This window comes from Rattus rattus, chromosome 7, assembly GCF_011064425.1.
Source record: "Rattus rattus isolate New Zealand chromosome 7, Rrattus_CSIRO_v1, whole genome shotgun sequence".
Taxonomy (NCBI): Eukaryota; Metazoa; Chordata; class Mammalia; order Rodentia; family Muridae; genus Rattus; species Rattus rattus.
Genome location: NC_046160.1, coordinates 116,970,252 through 116,993,233, shown reverse-complemented (window position 1 = coordinate 116,993,233; position 22,982 = coordinate 116,970,252). Strand labels below are relative to the sequence as shown.

The following is a 22,982-nucleotide window of genomic DNA, read 5'->3' as shown; positions in this document are numbered from 1 at the left end:
ACATTCTTGAATGAATGTTGGGCCCCATTTTTAGAGTTTCTAATTTAGAAAATTTGGGTGAGTGTGGTGGTTTAAGAAATATATGCTCATATATTTGAATGTTTGGTCATTAGGTATTTACTTTCTTTGACAGGAATTAGGAAGTCTGGCCTTGTTGGAGTAGGTGTGGCTTTGTTTATGTCAATGGGTGTGGGCCAATGTCTCTGTCTGTCTATTCATTTCTGTCTCTCTCTTTTCTTGCTGTCTGCCAATCCAGATATAGAACACTCTGCCACCATGTCTTCCTGTTTGCCACCATGCTTTCTGACATGAGGGTAGTGGATTAAACCATTGAAACTAATTCCCGATTAAATGTTTTCCTTTATAAGAGTTGCCATGATTGCTGGGTAGTGGCAGCCCATGTCTTTAATCCCAGTACTCAGGAAACAGAGACAGGTGGATCTCTTGAGTTTGAGGCCAACCTGGTCTACAGAGTGAGTTCCAGGAAAGCCAGGGCTACACAAAGAAACCCTGTCTTAAAACACAACAAAACAAAAATTTGTCATGGTCATGGTATCTAACAGAATACTGACCAAGAGAGCTAGATACTACAAGTTTGCATTGTCAACAGGTGATTTTTCCTTGATACTGCTGCTGGCCTAGGGTTTCCTCTGTGAACAACAGGGGCTCACAGATTACAATGTACTTAATATGGAAAAAATGGAAAACATATCAGCAAATTAAGTTTTTCCAAGTAGGTTATTCTTATTATTTTAGGACTGATTACAGTGAGTTGGATCATACAAATGTAGCACATAGTGTGAAAAGCCCAATAGTTTTCCCATTCCCAGTCGGATTTGAGGGCTTGTCTGAATAAGACCTGAAGAGGTCTGAACAGCTCTGGCCCCAGTACAGCAACTTCACAGTGCTGTAGGGGACCCGGTGCAATACGCAGGTGCATTTGTTTTTCTCATGCAGTGTAAGGTGGCTTATAAATATGACCACAATATTTGAAACGCATACTGCTGCTCTTTCTATTAGATTTATTTTTTATGAATCGTTGAAAGTGTGATCATTGACGTGGTTTAAAAATTTCCTGCTTTAGTTTGGTCTGGCCAAATATTTTGATAATGTGAGAATTTAGTCTACAAGTCAAGGATTGGCAAGAATAATATGGTTTGTGAGACCAGTCTGGGAGTTTGATCCAGTTTGGACAGATGCCAGGAGCGACTATTGGAGCTGGCATTAGAGTTCTCTTGGAGAAACGCCATTATCGCCTAGACCAACTCAGTTCCCAAGCTTCCTTGACATTCTCTTTGGTAGCCAATAGTCCTTCTCTTTGTGCTTTTGTCTGGACCTTTACTTTCTTTTGGAAAAACTCTGTGCTCTTTATATGGACTCTAGTTTGTCACAGTTTTAAATGGCCACCCCCATATCAAAATTCACCCGAACCTTCCCAGCACAAATGTTTCTCTCTACTCTGGCTTCTTTCATTCTTGTTAAAAAGGGACAAGTCTTTCCCACTAGAAGCAACTGATTTTCTTTTGCTGAATACTGAGGTTAATGATGCTTGATATTTGATATCCTACCCTGTTTATTCTTTTCTCGATGAACATGATCAGAGCACAGTTTACCTCTCATGCAGAGTTTGAGGCTAGGAGTGACCCAGCTCAGTCAGTAAAGTGTTTGTCCTGCAAACAAGAGGATCTGAGTTCAACTTCTAGAGACCACATTAAGAGAAATCTAGTGTGGTTGCAGGCACTCATCAGTGCCAGGAAATGGAGACAGGCATATACTTGAGGCTTGATAGTTTTGTCTAGTCAGAGTTCCAGGCCAGTGGAAGACCCTGTATCAAAAGAAAGATTGATGGCACCAGAGGAATGACACCTGAGATACCTGGTATTGCCCTCTGGTCTTCGTGCATATGTGTATACGTGCTTTTTGGTATAAAATCTTCAGCATGACTACTTCTTAGTCAGCAAAATTTGGCCTGTCCTTGACATCAAGTTCTTCATAACCTGGGAATGCTAGGTCATTGATTTTTATTATCCTAGTATCACTCTGTCTGCCTTGTGGTCATGCTTTGCCATTTTCTACATCTCCCTTGATTCTTCCCTTCTTCATGTCCACTCACTTTCCCTGTGAGGCCAGAGCATTCCATGTGGGTCTTCTGTTCTCTCTTATTTGTGGTATCTTAGTATACATGACATTTCCATTGCCCTTTACTTCCATGTAGCATTTGTTCACACACAGCTTTTCTGCTTTAGTCACTGCCTGTCTTCTGGAGAATAGGGACAAAGGACCCTCTGACAGCCGAACTGGTTTATTATCCTCCAAATACATGTGGTCAGTCACTTGTGAAATGAAAAGTTGACCTGAGTGTGGTGGTTTATAAGTTCCTGAATCTCCGAGGAACTCATTTTTCTTCTTTGAACAATTAGAGAAAATAATATTGATGTCAGTTAATCTTCTCAGTGAGACAATTGCATAATGAATCAATTAGTGGAATGCAGGTTATCTGCTATCATGCCAAATGCTATAACTACACAGTTGACCTGGCAGGGATCAGTGAGGTGAGCACTGTTAGGTAAACAGGAAGCTATCTACTAGTCTCAGAACATGGTTTTTTTTTTTTTTTTTTTTTTTTTTTAATGAAGACCAAGCTTTTTTTTTTTTTTTTTTTTTTAAATATTTTTATTTTTTTAATGTATATGAGAACACTGTAGTTGTCTTCAGATACACCAGAATCCTTTACAGATGGTTGTGAGCCACCATGTGGTTGCTGGGAATTGAACTCAGGACCTCTGGAAGGGCAGTCAGTGCTCTTAACCACTGAGCCATCTCTCCAGCCCCAGAACATGGTTTCTATGCCATTGCAGTTTTCCTAGGCAATGAAAAGGGGGAAAGAGAAAGTGAAACTAGATTTGCACACATCACTTCCTCCTTCCTTTCCACAGCACCTACTTTTCGCTGCAAAGGAAATTTCAGTGTACTCTATTGAACTCAGAAGGAAGAGTATGTGACTAAAACAGAGTGGGAAGAATTCTTACCCTCAAAGATTACGTGTAGTCCAAACACAACTGCAATGAATTCTCGAAAAATGAATTCTCGAAAAAAGATTGGCTTTCTAGTAGCTTCTCTCTGAACTTTACATACCCTCTCCAAATTGTTAGGAGCTTCTTAAGGATAAGCTCTGTCTTATTTAGTATTCGATAGACACATCATTGTTCTGTTTTATTCGTTCCCTTGGATTAAAGGAAAGAAAGCTACAACACTTTTAACAAATTTCGAATGCTCAATAATGACATTTTAAAATGAGTAATTGGGTATTAGTAGTGTGTGTTTCTGTCTAATGTGCTCTATATGTGACAGTAGAAATGTCTTGAAGGTAGAGGATGCCAGTTTTAAAACTGACTACATTTTTAATACTTTGTCATTAAAATATTCTTTCTGTTTCCATTATTAGGCGACACCTAAAAGGGCAAGGGCAGTTTAGGATGTCACAACTCTTCCTGGGTGGTCCTCATATCTTAAAGACAGTACCTTTTAAAAATTATACAGTGTTCTTTTTTAGTGACAGCATGTGATTACTGCCACATTCTTTCTCCTGTCAGTACTGTTTCCCAAGGCTTGGAAGATCACGAAGCACATGAAAAATGAAGAACAATTTTATATATTCTTTATGTTTTTATTAGATCTTTAAAGTTTTGTTTTAAAACATAGAATTTTATATCAATTAACCCCTACGTTTAAACAGACTGGTATATTAATTAAATGCCTTGTCACAACTGTGATAAGTTCTGTTAGAAAAATAAACATCTCACAACAATCTACAGTGTCAGCTTTTAATAAATACATAAACGTTAGTAGTCAACCAGTTATGCAAAGAGATTCATAGTACAGTACGTGAAATTGTCATATTTACCAATCTTCCTTATTTAAGGCAATTTCACCTTTCATATAATCAAAGCCAGAAACAACACAAAATGTGTTCATGAAGAATTTGTTTCTCTTTGAGCTATTTTATATTCAAATATCTTGATTTAAAAATACATTCTATATTAAATGTTTTTACAAAGGCAGTATTTGTTAAGTCAAAGACTGTTATTGATTTTAAAACATGTCTAATTGCTTTTGTAAAATTTACAGACCTTCATAAAGAAGCTAGTACATGTAAAATAGCTTTAAACATATGTTAACTATACACAAAATGAATTTCTATATTAATATGTGCAAATTTGTAGTTTCTTATAATTTAGAATGAAAATAATTTTACTCAATATTTCAATAAAAAGCTACGTACCATACTTGTCATTGTGCAGACATGTTTTCAGAATCACATTTGTATGTGTAAAGTCAGTAAAGTCAGAAATCACTTGATTTCTATCCTTGATAATTGCAGTGTTTTTTTTTTTCTTCTTTTATGCCGATGAGTTACACAGTTGTACTGAAATTGGTTGTGAAGAATAGACACCCGGTTGAAAAAGGTAGCTTACGAAGATACATTTTATGCAGGAAGGTATTTCAGGTAGACAGAGTAGTGTTATTACTCTCACATATTCGATCAAAAGCTGCCCAGAGAGTTGAACAATTGTTTCACATAAAATGCTATATTTTAACTGCAGGTTTTTTTTTTTTTGACAGTCATCCCATGAGCTGGAGAGGAAAAGTTACTTGAGCCAAAGAAAGCATCAAACACACATACAGGATAAGGAGAAATGAGAAAGTTGCGAGATCTCAGGGGAAATATTTTCAAGATGGCAACTGACACCAACCTTACGAAGTGCTGTGAAATCTAACTATGGTGTTTACATGTAATCTTTTTTCCAGTTAACTTACTTAGAAGTGAGATGATAGTTTCAAACAACCCCTTCAAAAGGAATGGGAATGCTAAAGATCGTTAAGCGAAGGCTCAAGAAACTGCACGCTTCCTCAGTAAACTTAGGTTTGCCTAAATCACTGCTCTTAACAGAAGGTATAAATGGGAGCCTAAAAGAGCTTTTGTAACTGAAAGATTCAAAGGATCTGAGCCAATAGCCAGTTAGGTCTGCACTGAGTTATAGTACATGGTTCAGCTGTGTTAAAAACTGGCCTCACAAGTCATCACAAACGAATTTATAAACGTCTATACGAAAAGGACTGCATCCATGAATATTAATTAGTTTAGTGTTTATCTCAACACAACTTTAAGCGCTACACTGTAGATGACAATGTCAGGAGATGTCACAATTTTGGGGATGCTAAATTGAAAAAAAAGGTATCTTCTAGAATCAGCAAGACACACAGTAGGTATGTCTAATCAATTATGCACAACTAATTTGCCATGCAGGGATTACGGAAGATGAAAAGGAAAGGATTTGAAGAAATATTAGTCCTATTCCTTTGAAAATGTTTGCATTACACAAAATGATGTTTTTACAGTCATAAGGATAGCTGTAAACTAAGTATCAAGAGCAAACAAAGAGAGCACAGAATGCATACCATTGAACTGCCTAGTGAGTTGCTATCTTTACGAAAACATAAATCACAACATTGTAAAAATTTAAAATTCTTTGTTTTCAGAGGGGCTGTATTCGTCCAAATGAGTGCTGACATCAAGAAGAGATCTTTGGAAATGAAGAACATTGTTAAGCTGTTATTTTTCAAAATTAGGCTTATTGGCTTGACGCTTATGGACAGTTTCTAAAGAAATGTGGATGGGACAAATGGGAGCCAGGAAGGAAGGTATAAGCTAGTCTACCAAGTACCAGAAGAAATATAATTCTACTGAGAAAAACATTCATAATCTATCAAGAATCAATGATTTCAGTGTATCATAGATGTCTGCTGATATGCAAAAGTATATCCTTAATGGGGATTTAGTAAATATTAAAAGATATTTGAATTTTATTCTTTGGTGGTTTTGCATTTGAAGTATATACAGTATTAACTTGTGATTTTGAAAAATTTGCCCCAGAGATATTTTTTTGTTATTTTTATAAACTAAATTAAATTGAACATGTGGAACATAATTAGATTTTTTAACAAACTTTTAAGTCTCTTAGAGAATATATGGCTTAATAAATAGTAGAAAATGCCTAAAAATTGGAACAAATGTTTATAAATACATGTGTACTGCAGTATAAAAATGTCTCAGAAGAAATAACTTGTATACAGTTGCTTATGTAGTGGAAATATGGGACAGTTTTGAATAATTACACACCAGGGCACAAAATGCTGACAGGCCAAAAAAATAAAATAAAATCACTCAAGTTATTCATTTTGCTAACAATTTAAAATTCAATTAATTGCATTTACTATTAACAACTCATAGCACTTAAAAATAGTCTAAAAGTACATAAATTATTAATCTAAGAATACCCTGTTTCCCCAATACCTATTAATTAATTCTACCTAGTCAAATATTAATTCTCTTCTCACAAACTATTAAAAAGAACAATTATTCAAGTAAAATATAAGCCCTACAATCTTTAAGAATTAGCTTTTTAGGTTGAAAAAAAAGAAGAGAAAGAAAGGCTACAAGACATTCCACATGCAAGTACATATTATCACCCATCACTGAATTCCTGGCAAGGAAGTTTGTCTTTCCTGTGGCAACAGTCTTGGTCAATCTTAAAATTAGTGCAAACTAGTGAGGGCCTAAAATGTAGGAAATCCTTGCTTTTCAAAAATTCTCTTTAATTATGCTCATTTCATGTGGATATTAATCTATTGTTCATAAACACTGCTCACTTTTGATTTGTTAGCATTTAATTAATGGATATCTTCCTTGGTGGGGGGACCACCAAGAATCCATTAATTTATATATTTATAAAAGGATCCTGTTCTGAGCAGCAAAGTAGAATTTTCACATCAGCTGTAGTGAGCGTGGTTTCTTTAGACACAGTCACAGCATTTTGACTATGCCCAGAAACACTCAGTTAAGAGCATCACTACTGCTCTGCTAAGGGACACATCATGTTTTCTGGATAGAGAATAATGGACAGGCTTTCCAGGCCCCAGGGTGATACCTAATGGAGGCTTGTCTTCAACATGCTAATATCTAGAACTTTCAAGTGCTGGAGAGCAGTAAACTGAGGAGAGACACTCTTTAGATTCCTCTGTTGTCACAGGTGAGACACTTGCTACACAAAGGACAGTTGGAATTTAGAATTCAAGTACCGAGCCTCTGGATCAAGGCTTTAAGCTGAGCCAAGCCCAGCTCTAGGAGGCTTGTTCTTGTAGCCACTGTGGAGGGAAGGACTGTATCAAAGCCTTATCAGAGGATGGGTAATGTGAAAAACTAGAAGCTGCTTACGCACAGTACCCTTTTCTACTTTGCTCTGAACTATTCTCGTGAAAAATTCAGTAAATCGTATTTTAATTTTTGCCATGGATATTTTGCAGATTCAAGAGGTAGAGTATTATTGTGCAATGCTGGCCTGTAATTAGAAGGCAGCTCTTCTCGAATACTGTCATTTCTCTGCTTCTGTGTTTTTGTAAAAGCATTTAAATTTTCTGAGCCTCCATTCCCTGGCTATCAGAAATGGAGGATTAGCTTGTTTCCAAGATATTACCCTCATGTCTCCAATTCTATACCTTTCTGAATTCTCATGAGCAGGGTTGGGATGATTCAAGGAATGCCCTTAGGGTGCACAGGAGGGCAAGAATAATACAACTTTTTCATTTGAAAACTGTTGACATCAACTTGGAGTAAAAATCAAGAAAACATACTCAGAAAAGAGGGTACTCAGCTTGAAGCAGCTTTGTAGACACCTGTGGACTTCAGGCTACAGGCCAGATCAATGACAGAGTGAAACAATCCATCCAGTTTGACAGGTAAGAAAATATAAACTATTTTCAGACAAAGAAGCTATGAACTTAGATGACACCTTACAGTGACCCTTATTAACATTCAGCTTTAAAAACAAAACAGTATTCTAATAAAGTGACATTGTCATATAGGTTTCTACGGCAGTAGTAACTTAGCACTTATTCAATCCAGTCATTTGTGACATTATAAACTTATTCCAAAGGAAAAAACACAGAATTTAAATGCAAAAAAGGGAAAAGATGTTTGAGTCAAAATCCATTTTTTAAAAGAGAAGAAAGCAGACTCCTACATGCACAAAACTGCACAGCTTCAAAAGCAACACCATTTAAAGTTTATCTGTTCACCTCCAACTGAAATGAAACCCTAACCCTTGCTCAGTTGGGCGTGCACATCTAGACAATACCAATTGTTGGGTGTGGTTGACTGTTTCCACTACTCCTGGATGCTTTTCATCAGCCGGTTGCACACAAGGATCACTGCTCTGTGGTGGTGACACCGTGCAACCCACTCCATAGCCTTGTGTCTGTCTGAGAAGCGCAGGGCTGACAGGTACCTGTAAAGTGTAATCAGTGCTTTCCAGACAATCTACATTCTATGCTGATCTAAATAAGTTATATATTACAGTAAAGTGCTACAACGCTAGTCTCCAACAGTAGTAAGACACATAGTTCACTGAAAATGTCAGCAGCTGAGTGAGTCACATAGTTGTGAAGACACCTGCCAGTCTTCATGGCACACTCTTCAATAATTTGTCTCCTCCTGTGACTTTTTATATCATATTTGCTAGAATACATTGTATAAAAACATCCAGCTTCCAACAGTTTTTGCTCGTTTGCTAATTGTTCTTTAGAAGTTGCACCTGAAAGCCTCCTGGGCGTTTAGTTTGCTGATATCCATTTTTATTTCCTCAGGCTTTTCTCGTCGGTAGGTTACAGCTCTCGTGCAAACACTTTGCAGAATCAGTTTATCCTTGATGGAGAAGAAATATTGGGATTAGTGAAGGAGCTGAGCGTTAGAACTGAACAATAACGTATGGCTATCCTCTGAGTTCACCAACCTTTTTGGAAGCAGACACTCTGTAATCTGATGAGGACTTTATCTTATTACTATTCCACTGTAGTATCACTTGTCTAATGATAAGAACTTTAAGCAACCCAATCAAGAATGTCACTATGAATATGATGAAAAATATTCGCAGATAGCTTGGGCCAGATAAACACTCTGCAAGAAAGGAAACAAGTTGATCGATTAAAAAAAAAGTTTTAAAAAGTTAATCAAAGTTTTCTATCCAATAAATGTAGTTTATATTCCTATAATAAAAACAGGTTTATTTATGTCTCTATTTTCAAAAGAAGAGGCTGTTATTACTGATTATTCAAAACAGTGAACTCTTCTTTGGAGAATATTCACAATTAAAATATTTCAACTTTTTGTAGTTTTCTATGTCAAAATCTCTTACCTATATGTAAGTTTGTTTAGAACACTGACAGAGGGAGGTATAGTGGCGTGTACAGTTCAGTGCTATGTGGAAAACATGATTTAAAAAGGGTGTTGAGCAGCCTGAAGCACTTAGCATGTGTTTTTCCTTTCATGCTTTCTCCTCCTTTATTGCTCAGCAGTAATGGAAAATAAAGTAAACATCTGCAGAAACTAACTCAGTACTACTCTAATAGGGAAATAAATATTTCCTCCAAACCCTGGTGCAAGATTTCATTATTATTACACATCATGACTCCGAGAAGTAGGAGTGTTGCATCTTGGACAATACCCAAATCTCACATCTCACTTTTTACTAATTAACTTTAGTAATCTAGTCTGTTTGCCTCCACAAATTCATTATGTGTTCCTCCACGAACGAATAATCACTGGATGAAGAAAGAAAAGCTGTGTTAGGAGAGGGAGCATGCTAGACCTTTGTTTTAGTACCAGATCTCTGGCAAACTCTCACTGGAAAAATCTGTAAGCTCTGTGCTTGCCTGAGGTCTACTCTAGCCTCTGAGGAACACGATTACACAATAGTGGGTATTCCACAGAGCTCACAAGCTGCCCCAGATTCATAAAACACTTCCTGGACTGAAGCATGTGTTTCTCCACCCATTTTGCACGCTTCAGGGACCTGGTCTGAATGCTGCAGTTGCCTCTGAAAGAGCATCTAGAGAGAGGATGTGCCAAGGCCATGAGCATAGTAGCAGCCAGGCATGGCTGATTCTGGCTTGAATGATCAATGCTAACCCAGCATGCCTATTAAATGAGGCACGATTTCAGGAATGGGGGAAAGGGATCTTCTCCAACTAGGTGGACTTAAGAGAGACCATTGCTGTGATTGGTGACAAAAGACTTTGAGAAGGTCAAAGATAGACCCATTTCAACTCACTGAAATGGAAACAGCAGATGCCAGTATAGTACAATGCTTCCTTGTTAAAGATATTATGGGGACAGAATACAAATGTGTGTCCAAAGGTGGTGCTACTTGATCTCTTGCAGCTGCTTGCCATCAGGTTAGTGACCCTCATAGCTTATGTCCTGACAGATTGTGATGTCCCTTGGCTGACTTAGTCTACTCCAATCAGCTAAGCCAATCCTTAGCGGGGCACGTGGCTTGATCCCTCTTCTGGCTTTTTGCCTGATGGGAGCTTAGCCAGAGAGACTAAAAGAAGACCCTGTAAGAGTGGTCGAGTGGACAAATAATTAAGGTGCCTGACAAATGCTCTTTTCCTCTCCTTGCATAATAGTTGTCAAGGGGAGCAAAGTCCTGTAGTTTCCAACACATTTCAGAAATATTATTAATGTGTTAGCCTGAGGACCCTTTGAGGGTTCAAGTCTGTATTCATTTTTCCCCAATGTTGTTATGATTGTCCAACATTTGCCTCTGGTCATGCTTTTCTTAGCTGAGGTCAGGCTAGGCCTTTTTCTAGGCAGCTTTAAGGGAACACTGTTTGCAACAACACTTAAATCAGAGTAGTGTTTACTTAACATAATTAATGATATGTAGGGGACCTCTTTATTAGAAAGGCACTTGGCTTTCTGGAGAGATTGCTGCAGCCTGAGCTGGCAGCACATGAGACTCTTTTCTGAGCCAAATTCACTGTGGGCTAAGGAAATGAAGTATGGGAAACAAAGATGTGCAGGACATTTCTACCCTGCTATTTCTCTGGGGCTGGGTTTTCTATTTCTTGAAATAGTAGAATCAATAGGAATGTTTCCAAAGATCTGACTGCAAGCATAGCTTGTATTTCACAGGTGGTTTTACAGCTTAGACCTGTGCAAAGTGTGTTTTGAGGTCTTTTGGGAGGAAGGGGTGTGCTCTAGTAAACTTTTGTTTAAAAGTTTTTGATCATAGCTCTCACATCTTTCCCATTTATACATCATCTTTGACTTGAGGTACTATTCTATGTTCATAGGCACATTTAATGTCACAAAACCTTTCAAGACACCTTTTATCCTCTATCTTGTAATAAGGTATGGGCTCACAGAAATTTTACAGAAGGGCTTATGTTTCTTAATTTACTATATTTTAGACCGGGTCTTTAGCTTAAAAGTAACAATTCTTTCCATTGTGTCAAATTCAGGATTATTCACCTCGAAGTTATATTTTTTCCTTTTCATTTTTCTGTTTTTTTCCCCTCTTTTAATAGGCAGGATTTCACACGGCTTAGGATGGCTTTGAACTCCCTATGTATCTGAACTTGACATTGAACTTCTGATCTCTAGGCACCACCTCCCGAGTTCTCTTATGTCACATGATGCCTAGTTTCATGTGGTGCTGGGAATTGAACACGGGCTTTAGCTATGCCAGGCAAGTGTTCTGCCAACAGAGCTACACCCGAGATCACAACCTTACATATACTACAACATCAAGTAATCACTAAAAATCTTAGGGTTTCATCTGAAATAGGAAAATAAAGTTTGGTAGATATGAGAAGTGTTAGCAGCAGGAGAAACAAATTTAGGTTGTACAGGGAGTCCATAGCTCCTGACCTCTCAGAGAAATTATTCTACACAGGGAACTTATATTTTTGGCTGTTGGAAGTCCTTCTTGATAATCCATTTGGTGGAGGCCGTTAGCACATAGAGCTGTGAGGGTTAGCACGGAGGTATGACCACTTAAGTATTTTGTCTTTGGGAGATTAAAAAACAGATTACCAATTCAATTCAATACAGTATATACATATTAGCACGGGGTATGTTTTTTAATATACATCTGAGACATAGTGACAGAGTTGTTTTTAAAAGGAATCTAATAATTTACCACAGAATCACTATGAAGTCATTATTCCTTCCTTCGGGAATAAGGTACATGGCAGATCCTTCAGCCCCAGGAGTCTCCTCAGACTTACCTGATGTTTGGGCCACAGGATGCTGTTCCATGACAGCACAGGAGGCTTTACACTGATCAAGAACAGCTTGAGACAGATTGTGAGGGTGAAGGCACTGTAGACAATTCCTGTTCGAGGAACATGAAAGAATTACTGCTTTAAAAAGTCAAGAGACTGAATATTAAAAATAAAATAACAAAACAACTGATGGAAAAATTTTGACTAGGTCCGTTAGAAACTAACCCCATCAGTACAGCCTGGTGGCCCAACCCAGTAATCCCAGATACATAAAGTGTAAGGCAAGAGGATGATATGGTCTAGAAATATCTGGGCTACAGAATAAATTCAAGGCTGGCCTGAGTAAAACACTCTCCTAAAAGTAAAATTAATTAATTAATTAATAATAATAATAAATTAAAGAGTTAGAATATGCTACGTTGTAGCCCAATAAATGCTAGTGTGGGCTCAATCCTCAGGAGCAAATAAATAAATAAACCCAACCATTATATTAAATGCTATATTTCTAAATGATTTAAATAACTTACTATGTATATATCTAACATTATTACTTGCATTACTGATCTGAGCATGTTTTAAAAATTTAAGCAAGCAAGCTGGAGGCACACTGACATTTACACAGGTGCTCTGTGAGCAAGTCTCAGATTGCTACTGAAAAATATCTTTACACAAAACAATAATGCTACTACCATCAGGTAACATGTGGCTTTCCATTTATAGATCCCTTGAGTGCTTTAAAGCACTGTAACTCTTCCTGTTAAGTATTAATATATTTAATCCAGTTATAGTGAGTCATTGACTGCCAGGCACGAGGTACAAAATTTTATTTTATTTACCTTTGCAACATCACTTAATTCTCTCACAAACTTTTATAAGGTATTGTTAGTCTTATTTTTAACCAGAAGCACAGAGAGTTTTAACAAATTATTGCATATCACATAACTAAATGTTACTAAGTAGGTTAATTAGCAACCTCTGTTTTCAGGAAATTATTTTTTCAAAAAAAACCAACCAAGGTAGTGACTTTATATGGATTTCTTCTGATTATTCCAAAGTAACTTACTAGCTGAAAATGGGAATTTCAGTATCCTAATTCTTAAAGTTTCCCACTTAGAATTTTTAAAAAAATTTTAAATCATCATCATCACCACCATCATCACCATCAACACTACCACCACCACCATCATCAAACTTCGTCATTTTTGTATGATAGTAACTAAGAATTCAGCAACTAAGATTATAGAAGGCAGAACAAAGAGCAAAACCAGCTGTCAGCCAGGATTGCTTTGCTCATTTGGAGAGAGAATCATACCAGTTTTCACTGCAGGAGAGATGGCAGGTTGGGCAGTGCTCACAGAGGCGGCCGATGCTTCTAGGATCCGTGCACTCACACCTGCCACAAACACAGGTGCCTCTCCCGCTGCAAACTTGGCCCTTGGAGTTGACACAGTGCTGTGCTGAGGCTGATGGACACTGACACCGATCCCCTTCCCAGCCGTTAAAGCACTGGCATCTGCCACCTTCACACTCCCCATGTCCTGGAACAGAGAAACACCGGAATCAGGGTCACCAGACCTATGAAGTTGGTAAGGTCTCTCCCATTTGCATGAAACATGCATCAAACGTCTAGTGAGTGAAAACAGCATCAGTTTCTGCTTGTTTTGAGAAAGCAATGCCAAAATTAAGAAGTGTTTTAATCACTCTTCTATTGTAGGTAGATTTCTCCAACTAATATGTTATGCTAACATGTACGAAGAAAGCCCCTACTTTAGTGGCTGTCCAACTGCTTAAATGCCATTATGCTTTCAAGTTTTAAGTTAGAAACAGATAAATATAATGAAGCCATAAGGGCTGACTTGAAATCAGCAAAGTAAGAGCCTTTGGTCAATGGTTGCCACAGTCTTCCCTCTTTACTGTTGCTAGGGGCTCAAGAAAACTTTGCATGGTGATAGGGCAACCATTCTAGCACTTCTCTGTATTTTGGTTAAAGATAGGCCTTGTGAGAAGCAGAAACAATCCCCCTTATCCTTAGAACATCATCTATGCAGGAGGTTAGCAGGGCAGGCTTAATCTGTTTTCTGTAGGTCGAAAAGAGGAAAAGACAAAGGCACGTGTGCATGTGGGCGGGGCATTTATGCAGACTAACTTGAGAAAAATCTTGGCTAAGACACCATTAAATAAATGGATTTTAGACTATAAGAAGTGTCCAAAATTTAATATGGCCATGTGATGTAGAAGTCTTCAAAAGGAGGTACACGGTATGTTTCATATATTTTCAAGCTTATTTGACTACAGACTGAACACCCTTTCTTTTCTTCCTTTACTCTTTTTCACTCTCTTTATCTTCTGGTATCTCTCCCTCCCTCCTCTCCCTCTCCCTCCCTCTCCCTCTCCCTCCCTCTCCTCCTCTCCTCTCCCTCTCCCTCTCCCTCCGCCCTCTCCTCGCCCCTCCCTCGCCTTCTCCCTCCTCACTCTCTCCCTCTTCCTTCTCTTATTGCTATACCTAACAGGTTAATTGTCCCATAGAGCTTACTGCTGGATCAGCTCAATTTGCTAAGTGTAAAACTAATGAGATCCAGGCAAACAAATGTCGAACACATTCCATTTCCTGATGCAGCTAGCATGCTGAATCCTAGCCAGCTGACCTGTGAACATGAGTTTTCATTCCCAAGGGAAAGTGGTAGGGAAAAAAAGTGCATGTCAGCCTTGTAGCTTGGACTCACACAAGCAATTCAAAGTACATTCTCAGTTGCCTCTGTGTGCCTGTGTGGTGTGTGGTCACAATCATGTAGACAGGGTCAATGCATTGAGATTATGCAGCAGAACTTCAGATTCTCAATGTATGTGTCAGACAGTTCTACTGACTGATGCCAGAAACGTCACTTTCTTCTTCCTTGTAAAATATTTATTTCCCCTATAAAATATAATAGACAACTGTGGGTTTATTCTGAAGTCGTCTTCCTTCCTATTCACAATGCTAGTTATAACTGAATAAATGTCTAGAATAAAGAGCATTGTGTGTGTAAGAGAATTAAAAGATGACTTGTAATAATACTTTTCTGTAACTTAAAACAAGCTTTCTACCTACCCATGAATAAAGAGTTAAGTTTTATAGGTTTTGATTTCCATATAGTTGTAACAATGAAATATTTTTATTTCCCAATAATTTAACACATATTTCCTTACTAACATGCACATACAAAAAAAGAGAGATCTTTATGATAAGTAAACTTACCCTTTTGTGGAGAAGCAATCAAGGAATTCAAATGACAGGTAGTTTAATTTATTTTAAAGTTTCACTTTGTTTTAATTTTCAAGTGCTACATAGGTTTTTCTGGACTGTAGCCAGTAGGTGGCAGTGAATTGAATTAGTCAAAAGTAATCTTGATATTTTTATCTTATCCTATTTCACTGCAAAATCTGATCTGTGCATGGCCAGTAGGACAAACCTTCTGGATTATTTAACAATCCAGTTCTCTCTGAAGAATGCAGTCCTTTGTCCATTCTGTGACTGGTGGTTTTCCAAAAATAAATTGGTGAGGTTCGAATGACTTCGAACTTACAATTCTATCTACAATGGTGCTTTAAGAATTTCCCAGTGTGAGGAATTATATTTTTATAGCTCACTTCCCCTCATCCTGACAGAAATAAAGCCCTCTGCAATCAGGAGGCAGACCACTTGCTGGAATGAATCAGACCCTTATAGAATACCCACCCTTCTTCTAGAAAACCTCGTCGTCGGCCATCACAAGAAACTTCCTTTTCTTGTGTAAATCTTTCCAAGATCAAGTGATACATGAGATTCATTCTAGGTTTTGATTTTTTAAAAATAGTAACTGTATTCAAGCTAAAAATATAGACATGATCTTGCCATGACCTAATTTCACAGACTACGAAACTTTGAACTTTGATTTTGGGTTAAGTGGCAGTATGTCATCATCTCAGATTTAAAGATAACACTAAAGTATATGCCAATATCATGATGAATTCCAACTGCCTGTGTATATCAACTCACCAGAACACACATCTCCATGGAGATAGGGACAGGAGAAATCATCCTTCTCACAGTACTGGCCATACACTCTTCCAAGCTTGGTTTTGTGACATAAACATTTCCCACAGATACAAACACCCCGGCCACTGCAGACAGGTTGGTCCTCCTGTGGCTTGCAAGCTTCGGAAGGAAACTGGTCTTCATCAAAATGACATTTGCCGTCATCACACTGTGGACACTTGGGATCTGGAGCAGCTTCCACACACTGTCCTTTGAGTCCTCTGTGGTCCTCACACTGGCAACTGCAGCTTCTGTGTATGTGGACTTTAGTGGTTTCATTGAAACCAATAGGTTTGATTATTGCATAGTTTTTTCCTCCTATGATATCACATGTTTTCATCACAACTGTCACATTGAAAAGAACCTAAATTTTAAAGGAAAGTGGAAATATAGTTATATCCTCTGATGCTGCAAACAGTATATCAAGTAATAATATTTAAATGAGCAGTGAACATCTTAGAGATACTAACAATATTTTATAAATCGCATGTGCACGCCTTCTCTTCCATGTGTAAGTACATAACCCCCATTTAATTCCACTTTTGCCTAACTGATTAATTAGAATTAAAGGGAATAACAATTGCCAATGGCCTGTCAATCACTACGTGTCTATCCGTCCTCAAGTGTCTGACATCTTAGATAACTGATTTCATGGATAACTGCTGAAGCAATGTTCTATCTTCCGAACTGGGCACATGAGGTTAGTGAACAATTGGCATTAGGAACCAATACCCTAAGTAACAGACTTCTTATCTCCTGGATCAGAACCCTGGGATATTCACATGGGCAATTTTATTTATTTGTATTTTACTTTCTAGAGGCCCAAGTTAAAGGCCCAGAGATGATCTTTAGCCCACGCAGTTTATCAGTGGAGGAAAACACAAAACCATCTCTCATGTTACTGGAGAAAGAGGCTTAGAACTTATACTTCAGCTACAAGACCTCACCAAAGACACTATGTTGCTCCAATGGGATCATCACAGAACTAAAGAATGGATTAACAAGGAATGGCTTTTCCCTTCTAGAACTACAGCTTATTTGCCTGACAATTTTCCCTTGTTCTTTAATTCCTAGTTTATCTATAATATGGTTTATTTAGTACCTATATTTTCTGACTTCATTCAGGTGCTTTGGCAAATCAGAAAGCTTACACACACAAGCAGTTATATATGTGTGTACATTCTGAACTGAAGTTCACTACAATAATTAAATTCCAACATTAAAACAATGGATGCTGGACTTTTAAATCGGAAATTATGTAGCATGGAACAAAAAGTTCTATATTTAGGAATCCATGTACAAGACATTTTATTTATATGTATCACATTAAATCAGTGTGGTTGGTGTCAGTTTGTGCTCAAGTTGGTTTTGCCCTTAAGACTTTTAAGGATCCACAGATGTGTAGGATAAGTGGTCACTGCTATTAAAACAAGTATAAGAAAACTTAGGGCTTCTATAATTGAAGGCTGGTCGATTCCTCCTGGGAATTAAGTTCTTTATAGCTGAAAGGAAAAAAATAATGAAGGTAAATCATTGTAATATATTTGAAAGTCTTTAAAGACTTACTGTGTTTTTTAAAAGTTAGCTTAGTGGTATCTTGCTACAAAAACTTTTCTGTAGCAGAAATTAAATGTGTATTATATAAACTAGTATATGATCTTTTTTGAACGATATCCAAGGAATAATTATAGAGGAAACTACTGAATTAGAAGCTTGGGATAATTAATTAAAGATACACAGCTTGTGGGCACAATCACACTACCCACAGCTTCTAACGTTCCCATGAGGAAAAAAAAAATCTAACTAAAGAGGAAAAAGTCTTCTCTTTGAATAAATCTTAGAACTTTAGCATGTTCTATCCCTTTGAAAACTCCTTCCCAACACAGGATAGAAGTTATAAAATTAGAGAATCTTAGAATAAGAAGGAGGAAAGAATCAAAATTTTCTCACTAGGTCATTCAGGTACAGATGAAGGATACCCCACCCCCACCCCTGCTGAGAGCATGATGTAGTCGGCTGTGACATTTCTTGGAGACCATTTTTTTTTTCTGGTTTCAGAGTTCTCTTGGTATCCCAACTCTTTCTAGTTATTACAAAGATGGTGTCATCCCTCTGATTTGACTGCTTTTAACACATTTCTTTATCTCCTTTTCCAGGGCATCACAAATGGAAGATTTTAGAATTCTTAGCTTTAATATACTGTCCCGAATTCTTGAAGAGATTTGAAATTATAAAGGCTTTGTTACTATTACAACTACAGATATTGCTTGCCTGGAAGGATGTGATTTATTACACCAAAACTCTCAGAAAATGTATTACTACTAAGTATTTCATAAGCACATAACACAATACATTTATTTTAACTTGAAAAATTGAGAGACGTCAAGTAAGTATTGAGGTAACCTTGAGAAGAGACAGGAAGGCTCCTTTAAAGTTGAAACAAGAGTCTCATAGCTAGTAGCCATGTTTCTAAAGTAGTTTGAATAATATTTTTTCATGAGAAAGCACACCAAAAATTTGTCTTAAACAAGAAAAACATACTGCCACATACTTCGTCATTGCTTGTCACGTTTCCACACCCACTTGTGCCTGGCTTTCTGGCCCCATCCGGACAGATGGCAGTGATGTTGAAATGGACACCATGTACCTGGCTTTCCAGCTGCACTTTTACTTCTGAGATGAGTTTCTGCAGAGACATGGATTTTTAATTACATGCAGTAGTTTCTAGCATAAGCAACAAAGCAGACTCCTATTCATTTGCCGTCCTAGATTTAATATTTAACTTTAATCAAATTCTACCTCTGGAAAAATGAAAAAAAAAAAGGTGGATCCTCACAATCACCCAGTCATATTTAAAACACAAGAAGTACTAAATGGTCAGCTGTGTTTAAATAGTTTGATTTTGCACATTTTAACTACACATTTTAATCTCTAGAGAAATAAATCTCTTATCCAGTGTGGCAAGGATAATCTTTCAAAGTCATACTGATGATATTTAATGATGAATTTTAAAATGAATAACAAGTGAATTCTGACAATTTACAGCAGGAAACGTGGTACTGGCAAAAATGACACACATTTCAAATGCTTTTGACTATCATGAAAATTTAGTGTTTTATAATACAAAGTTGAAGCAGTTTTGTGGGGGTTGGCATTTCTAAACTGTGGCTATGCACAGGAATCACTGATGAAATACTGTAATACAAGGCTCCCTAAGAAGGGCTTACGGTTTTTTTTCTTTTATCAAGTCTTCATACTTGCTGTATCTATGTTTGTTCCTAGCCTTAATTCTAAAGCAGGCTTCATATAGGGTACAGAACCATGTATGTATTTACACAGTCATTCATAGGCTCAGTCAGTAAACATCCACGGCATGATATCTAGTATTGGGCACACACTAAGGCCTCCACAACAATCTAACAGTTCTAAAGCATCAAGCTACTTTAAATATATCTTTTAGATATGTGTGCATTTGGTCACATTAATTTGAGCTTGGCACATGCAAAAAAATCCCGAATTTAAACTTGTAAAGAAAAATAACAGAGATGTGAAATGCACAGCCATGAATGGAGAATGGGTTGTACCCTGTTGGGGTTAAAGACTTAGAAAGGCTTCTAATGTTTTAAAGTAATTTTACTCCTCCAACAATATCTTTAATTAGGAGATAGGTACTCACTGATGAATAATTGATTATGAAATTCTGATAGCATGTTCTCAAAAGAAGATGCTTTCCTCAAGTCCATGAATATTATTTCAGTAGGTGAGAACACACACACACACACACACACACACACACACACCTCTCCCCAAGAGTTCATATAGTGAAATAACAAGTGATTCTGACAAACTAGGAGAAACTTACAATGGTGTAAAATAATTTGGCTATGCATTGGTTTCATTGGTCAGTACACATCTCCCAGAGCAGCACATTAGCCATGTTTGCTGTTACTCTAAGATCTCAAATCACTTGGGCCAATATCTTAGAAGTACTGTGTTTGAATTTGAATTTGAATAATATTTTCTATCCTATCCTTCTGCTGAACTGTTAAACTTCATCTTTCCAACCCGAGGGGTGCAAGAACAGATGCTATTTCATGTCTAAGAATTGTTGGAAAGGCCCCATTTTTTCTGAATATGTAATACTTCAACAAATTATGAATTGTTTCTGTTGGGATTATGAAACAAAATACAATTCTAAAAGAATTTTGAAGACATACACACATATAAATAATAGTTATAGAATCTCAAGAAGATTAGCTTAGCCAAAATACGTTTTTGTTGAGTTCATTATCATCCTTCCATTGCAAGGTTACATGAAACCACAGTAAGCTAATATAGTCACAAATCTGCAAAAGGCAAAGAACACAAGGCCAAATAGTGCTGTTTACTTTTACTGTTTGAGACAAAATCTCACTCCTAGCTTACTGTCTCACTTTTCACAAGTCTGATACAAAGGTTTAAAAGAAGCTAGATGTGATGGTACGCACTTATAGTTCTAGGACAGGAGGAGGCTGAGGCAGCAGGATCAAGATTCCAAGGCTAAACTGGACTTATGAAACAAACCAAAAAACCCCACAACAGAATAGAAGCCAATTTTTACACTTCAGGTTAATAAAATGGATACACGGTAGTAATTAAAAGGACTAATTGCATAAACTCCCTTTTCATCTGGATGACTCTTAAGACCAAACTGTGGATAGCAATGAAGTATGGGTAATTTTGCTTTTTTTAGTACAAAATTCCATGGATCTAACATTTAAAAAATGTATATGAATGTTTTGCCTGCATGTATATGTGTGTGTGTGCGATGTTGATATAGGCTAGAAAGGGGCAATGATGGATCTCTTGGAACTAACTATATGTTAGACATGGTTCTGCGCTACCATGTGGGCTGTGACCGGAACCTCCATCCTTTGAAGAACAGCAAGTACTCTTAGTTACTGAGCTATCTCTCCAGCCCTAGGACCTAACATTATTTTTATGGTAGCAAAATATTTAATTTACTATTCCAGCTTGATTCTTGAGACCATTTGTCTGGAAAATTTTTTTCCAGCCTTTTACTTTGAGATAGTGTCTGTCTTTGTCACTGAGGTGTGTTTTCTGTATGCAGAAAAATGCTGGGTCCTGTTAACGTATCCAGCTTGATAGTCTATGTCTTTTTATTGGGAAATTGAGTCCATTGATGCTGAGAGATATTAAGGACCAGTGATTGTTGCTTCCTGTTATTCTTGTTGTTAGAGGTGGAATTATGCTTATGTGGTTCTTTTCTTTTGGATTTGTTGTGAGAAGATTAGTTTCTTGCTTTTTCTTGCATGTACTTTCCCCTCTTGTGTGGGTCAAGGACCTCCACATAAAACCAGATATGATGAATCTAAAAGAAGATCAAGTGGGAAAGAATCTCAAACACATTGGCACAGGGGAAAATTTCCTGAGCAGAACACCAATGTTTTATGCTCTAAGATCAATAATTGACAAGTGGAATCTCATAAAATTAAGAAGCTTCTGTAAGGTGAAGGACACTGTCAATAGGACAAAAATGGCAATCCACAGATTGGGAAAAGATCTTTATCTACTTTACATCCAATAGAGAGCTAATATTCAAAATACACAAAGAACTCAAGAATTTAGACTCCAAAGAACTAAATAACCCTATTAAAAATAGGGTACAGAGATAAACAGAGAATTCTCAGCTGAGGAATCTCAAATGGCTGAGAAGCACTTAAAGAAATGTTTAACAACCTCAGTCATCAAGGAAATGCAAATCAAAACAACCCTGAGATTCCACCTCATACCAGTCAGTATGGCTAAGATCAAAAATTTTAGTGACAGCAGATGCTGGTGAGGATGTGGAGAAAGAGGAACACTCCTCCATTGTTGGTGGGATTGTAAGCTGATACAACCACTCTGGAAATCAGTCTGGTTGTTTCTCAGAAAATTGGAAATAGTTCTACCTGAGGACCCAAATATATCATTCCTGGGCATATGCCCAAAAGATGCTTCAACATATATCAAGGACACATGTTCCATATTCATAGCAGCCTTATTTATAATAGCCAGAAGCTGGAAAGAACACAGATGTCCCTCAACAGAGGAATGCATATAGCAAATACACATTTACCCTATGGAGTACTACTCAAGCTATTAGAAACAATGATTTCATGAAATTCACAGGCAGATGGATGGAAGTAGAAAATATCATCCTGACTGAGATAACTCAGACACGAAAGAATACACATGGTATGTACTCACTGATAAGTGGATACTAGCCAAAAAGAAGCTCAAAATACCCATGATACAACTCATAGACTATATGAAACACAAGAAGATCACACTAAAGTGATGCTACAGACCTACTCAGTAAGCAGAAGAGAATAATCTCTGGGAAGTAAAGGGATAAAAGGATCTGGGAGGGAGAGTGGAGGGGGAGGGAAAAGGGGGACCAGTTTGGATATGGGAAGAGATGGGGGAGAAGTACAGAGGGCCAGCAATTTGAAAGTAGGCATATAGCAGTAGGAGAGGGGGAACTGGGGGTAGCCACTAGACAGTCTCAGATGCCAGGGACTGAAGAGGTTCCCAGGACCCAACAAGGAGGACATTAGCCAAAATATCAAACAAAGGGGGGATAGAACCTGTAGAGACCATATCCAGTGGATAGGCATGGCCCCCAGTTGAGGGATGGGGCCACCCACCCACCTCAAAAATATTAATTCAGAATTCTTCCTGTCAAAAGAAAACGCAGGGTCATAGAGTGGCACAGAAACTGAAGGAAAGGCCATCTAGATACTGCCCCACTTAGGGATTC

The 22,982-nt window shown here is 37.5% G+C and overlaps 1 protein-coding gene across 1 annotated transcript in view; it reads right to left on the bottom strand.

Annotated features, from left to right (window-relative positions):
• Positions 1-6,893: 6,893 nt before the first annotated feature.
• Positions 6,894-22,982, bottom strand: part of Itgb8 (integrin subunit beta 8) — a 79,499-nt gene continuing 63,410 nt past the window's right edge. Inside the window, exons 9-14 of the mRNA XM_032908342.1 lie at positions 18,732-18,866; positions 16,142-16,544; positions 13,439-13,664; positions 12,130-12,236; positions 8,850-9,013; positions 6,894-8,761 (exon numbers count right to left, since the gene is read on the bottom strand). Coding sequence (XP_032764233.1) covers positions 8,639-8,761; positions 8,850-9,013; positions 12,130-12,236; positions 13,439-13,664; positions 16,142-16,544; positions 18,732-18,866 — 1,158 coding nt within the window. The 3' untranslated portion in view covers positions 6,894-8,638. The remainder of the gene's footprint in view (positions 8,762-8,849; positions 9,014-12,129; positions 12,237-13,438; positions 13,665-16,141; positions 16,545-18,731; positions 18,867-22,982) is intronic.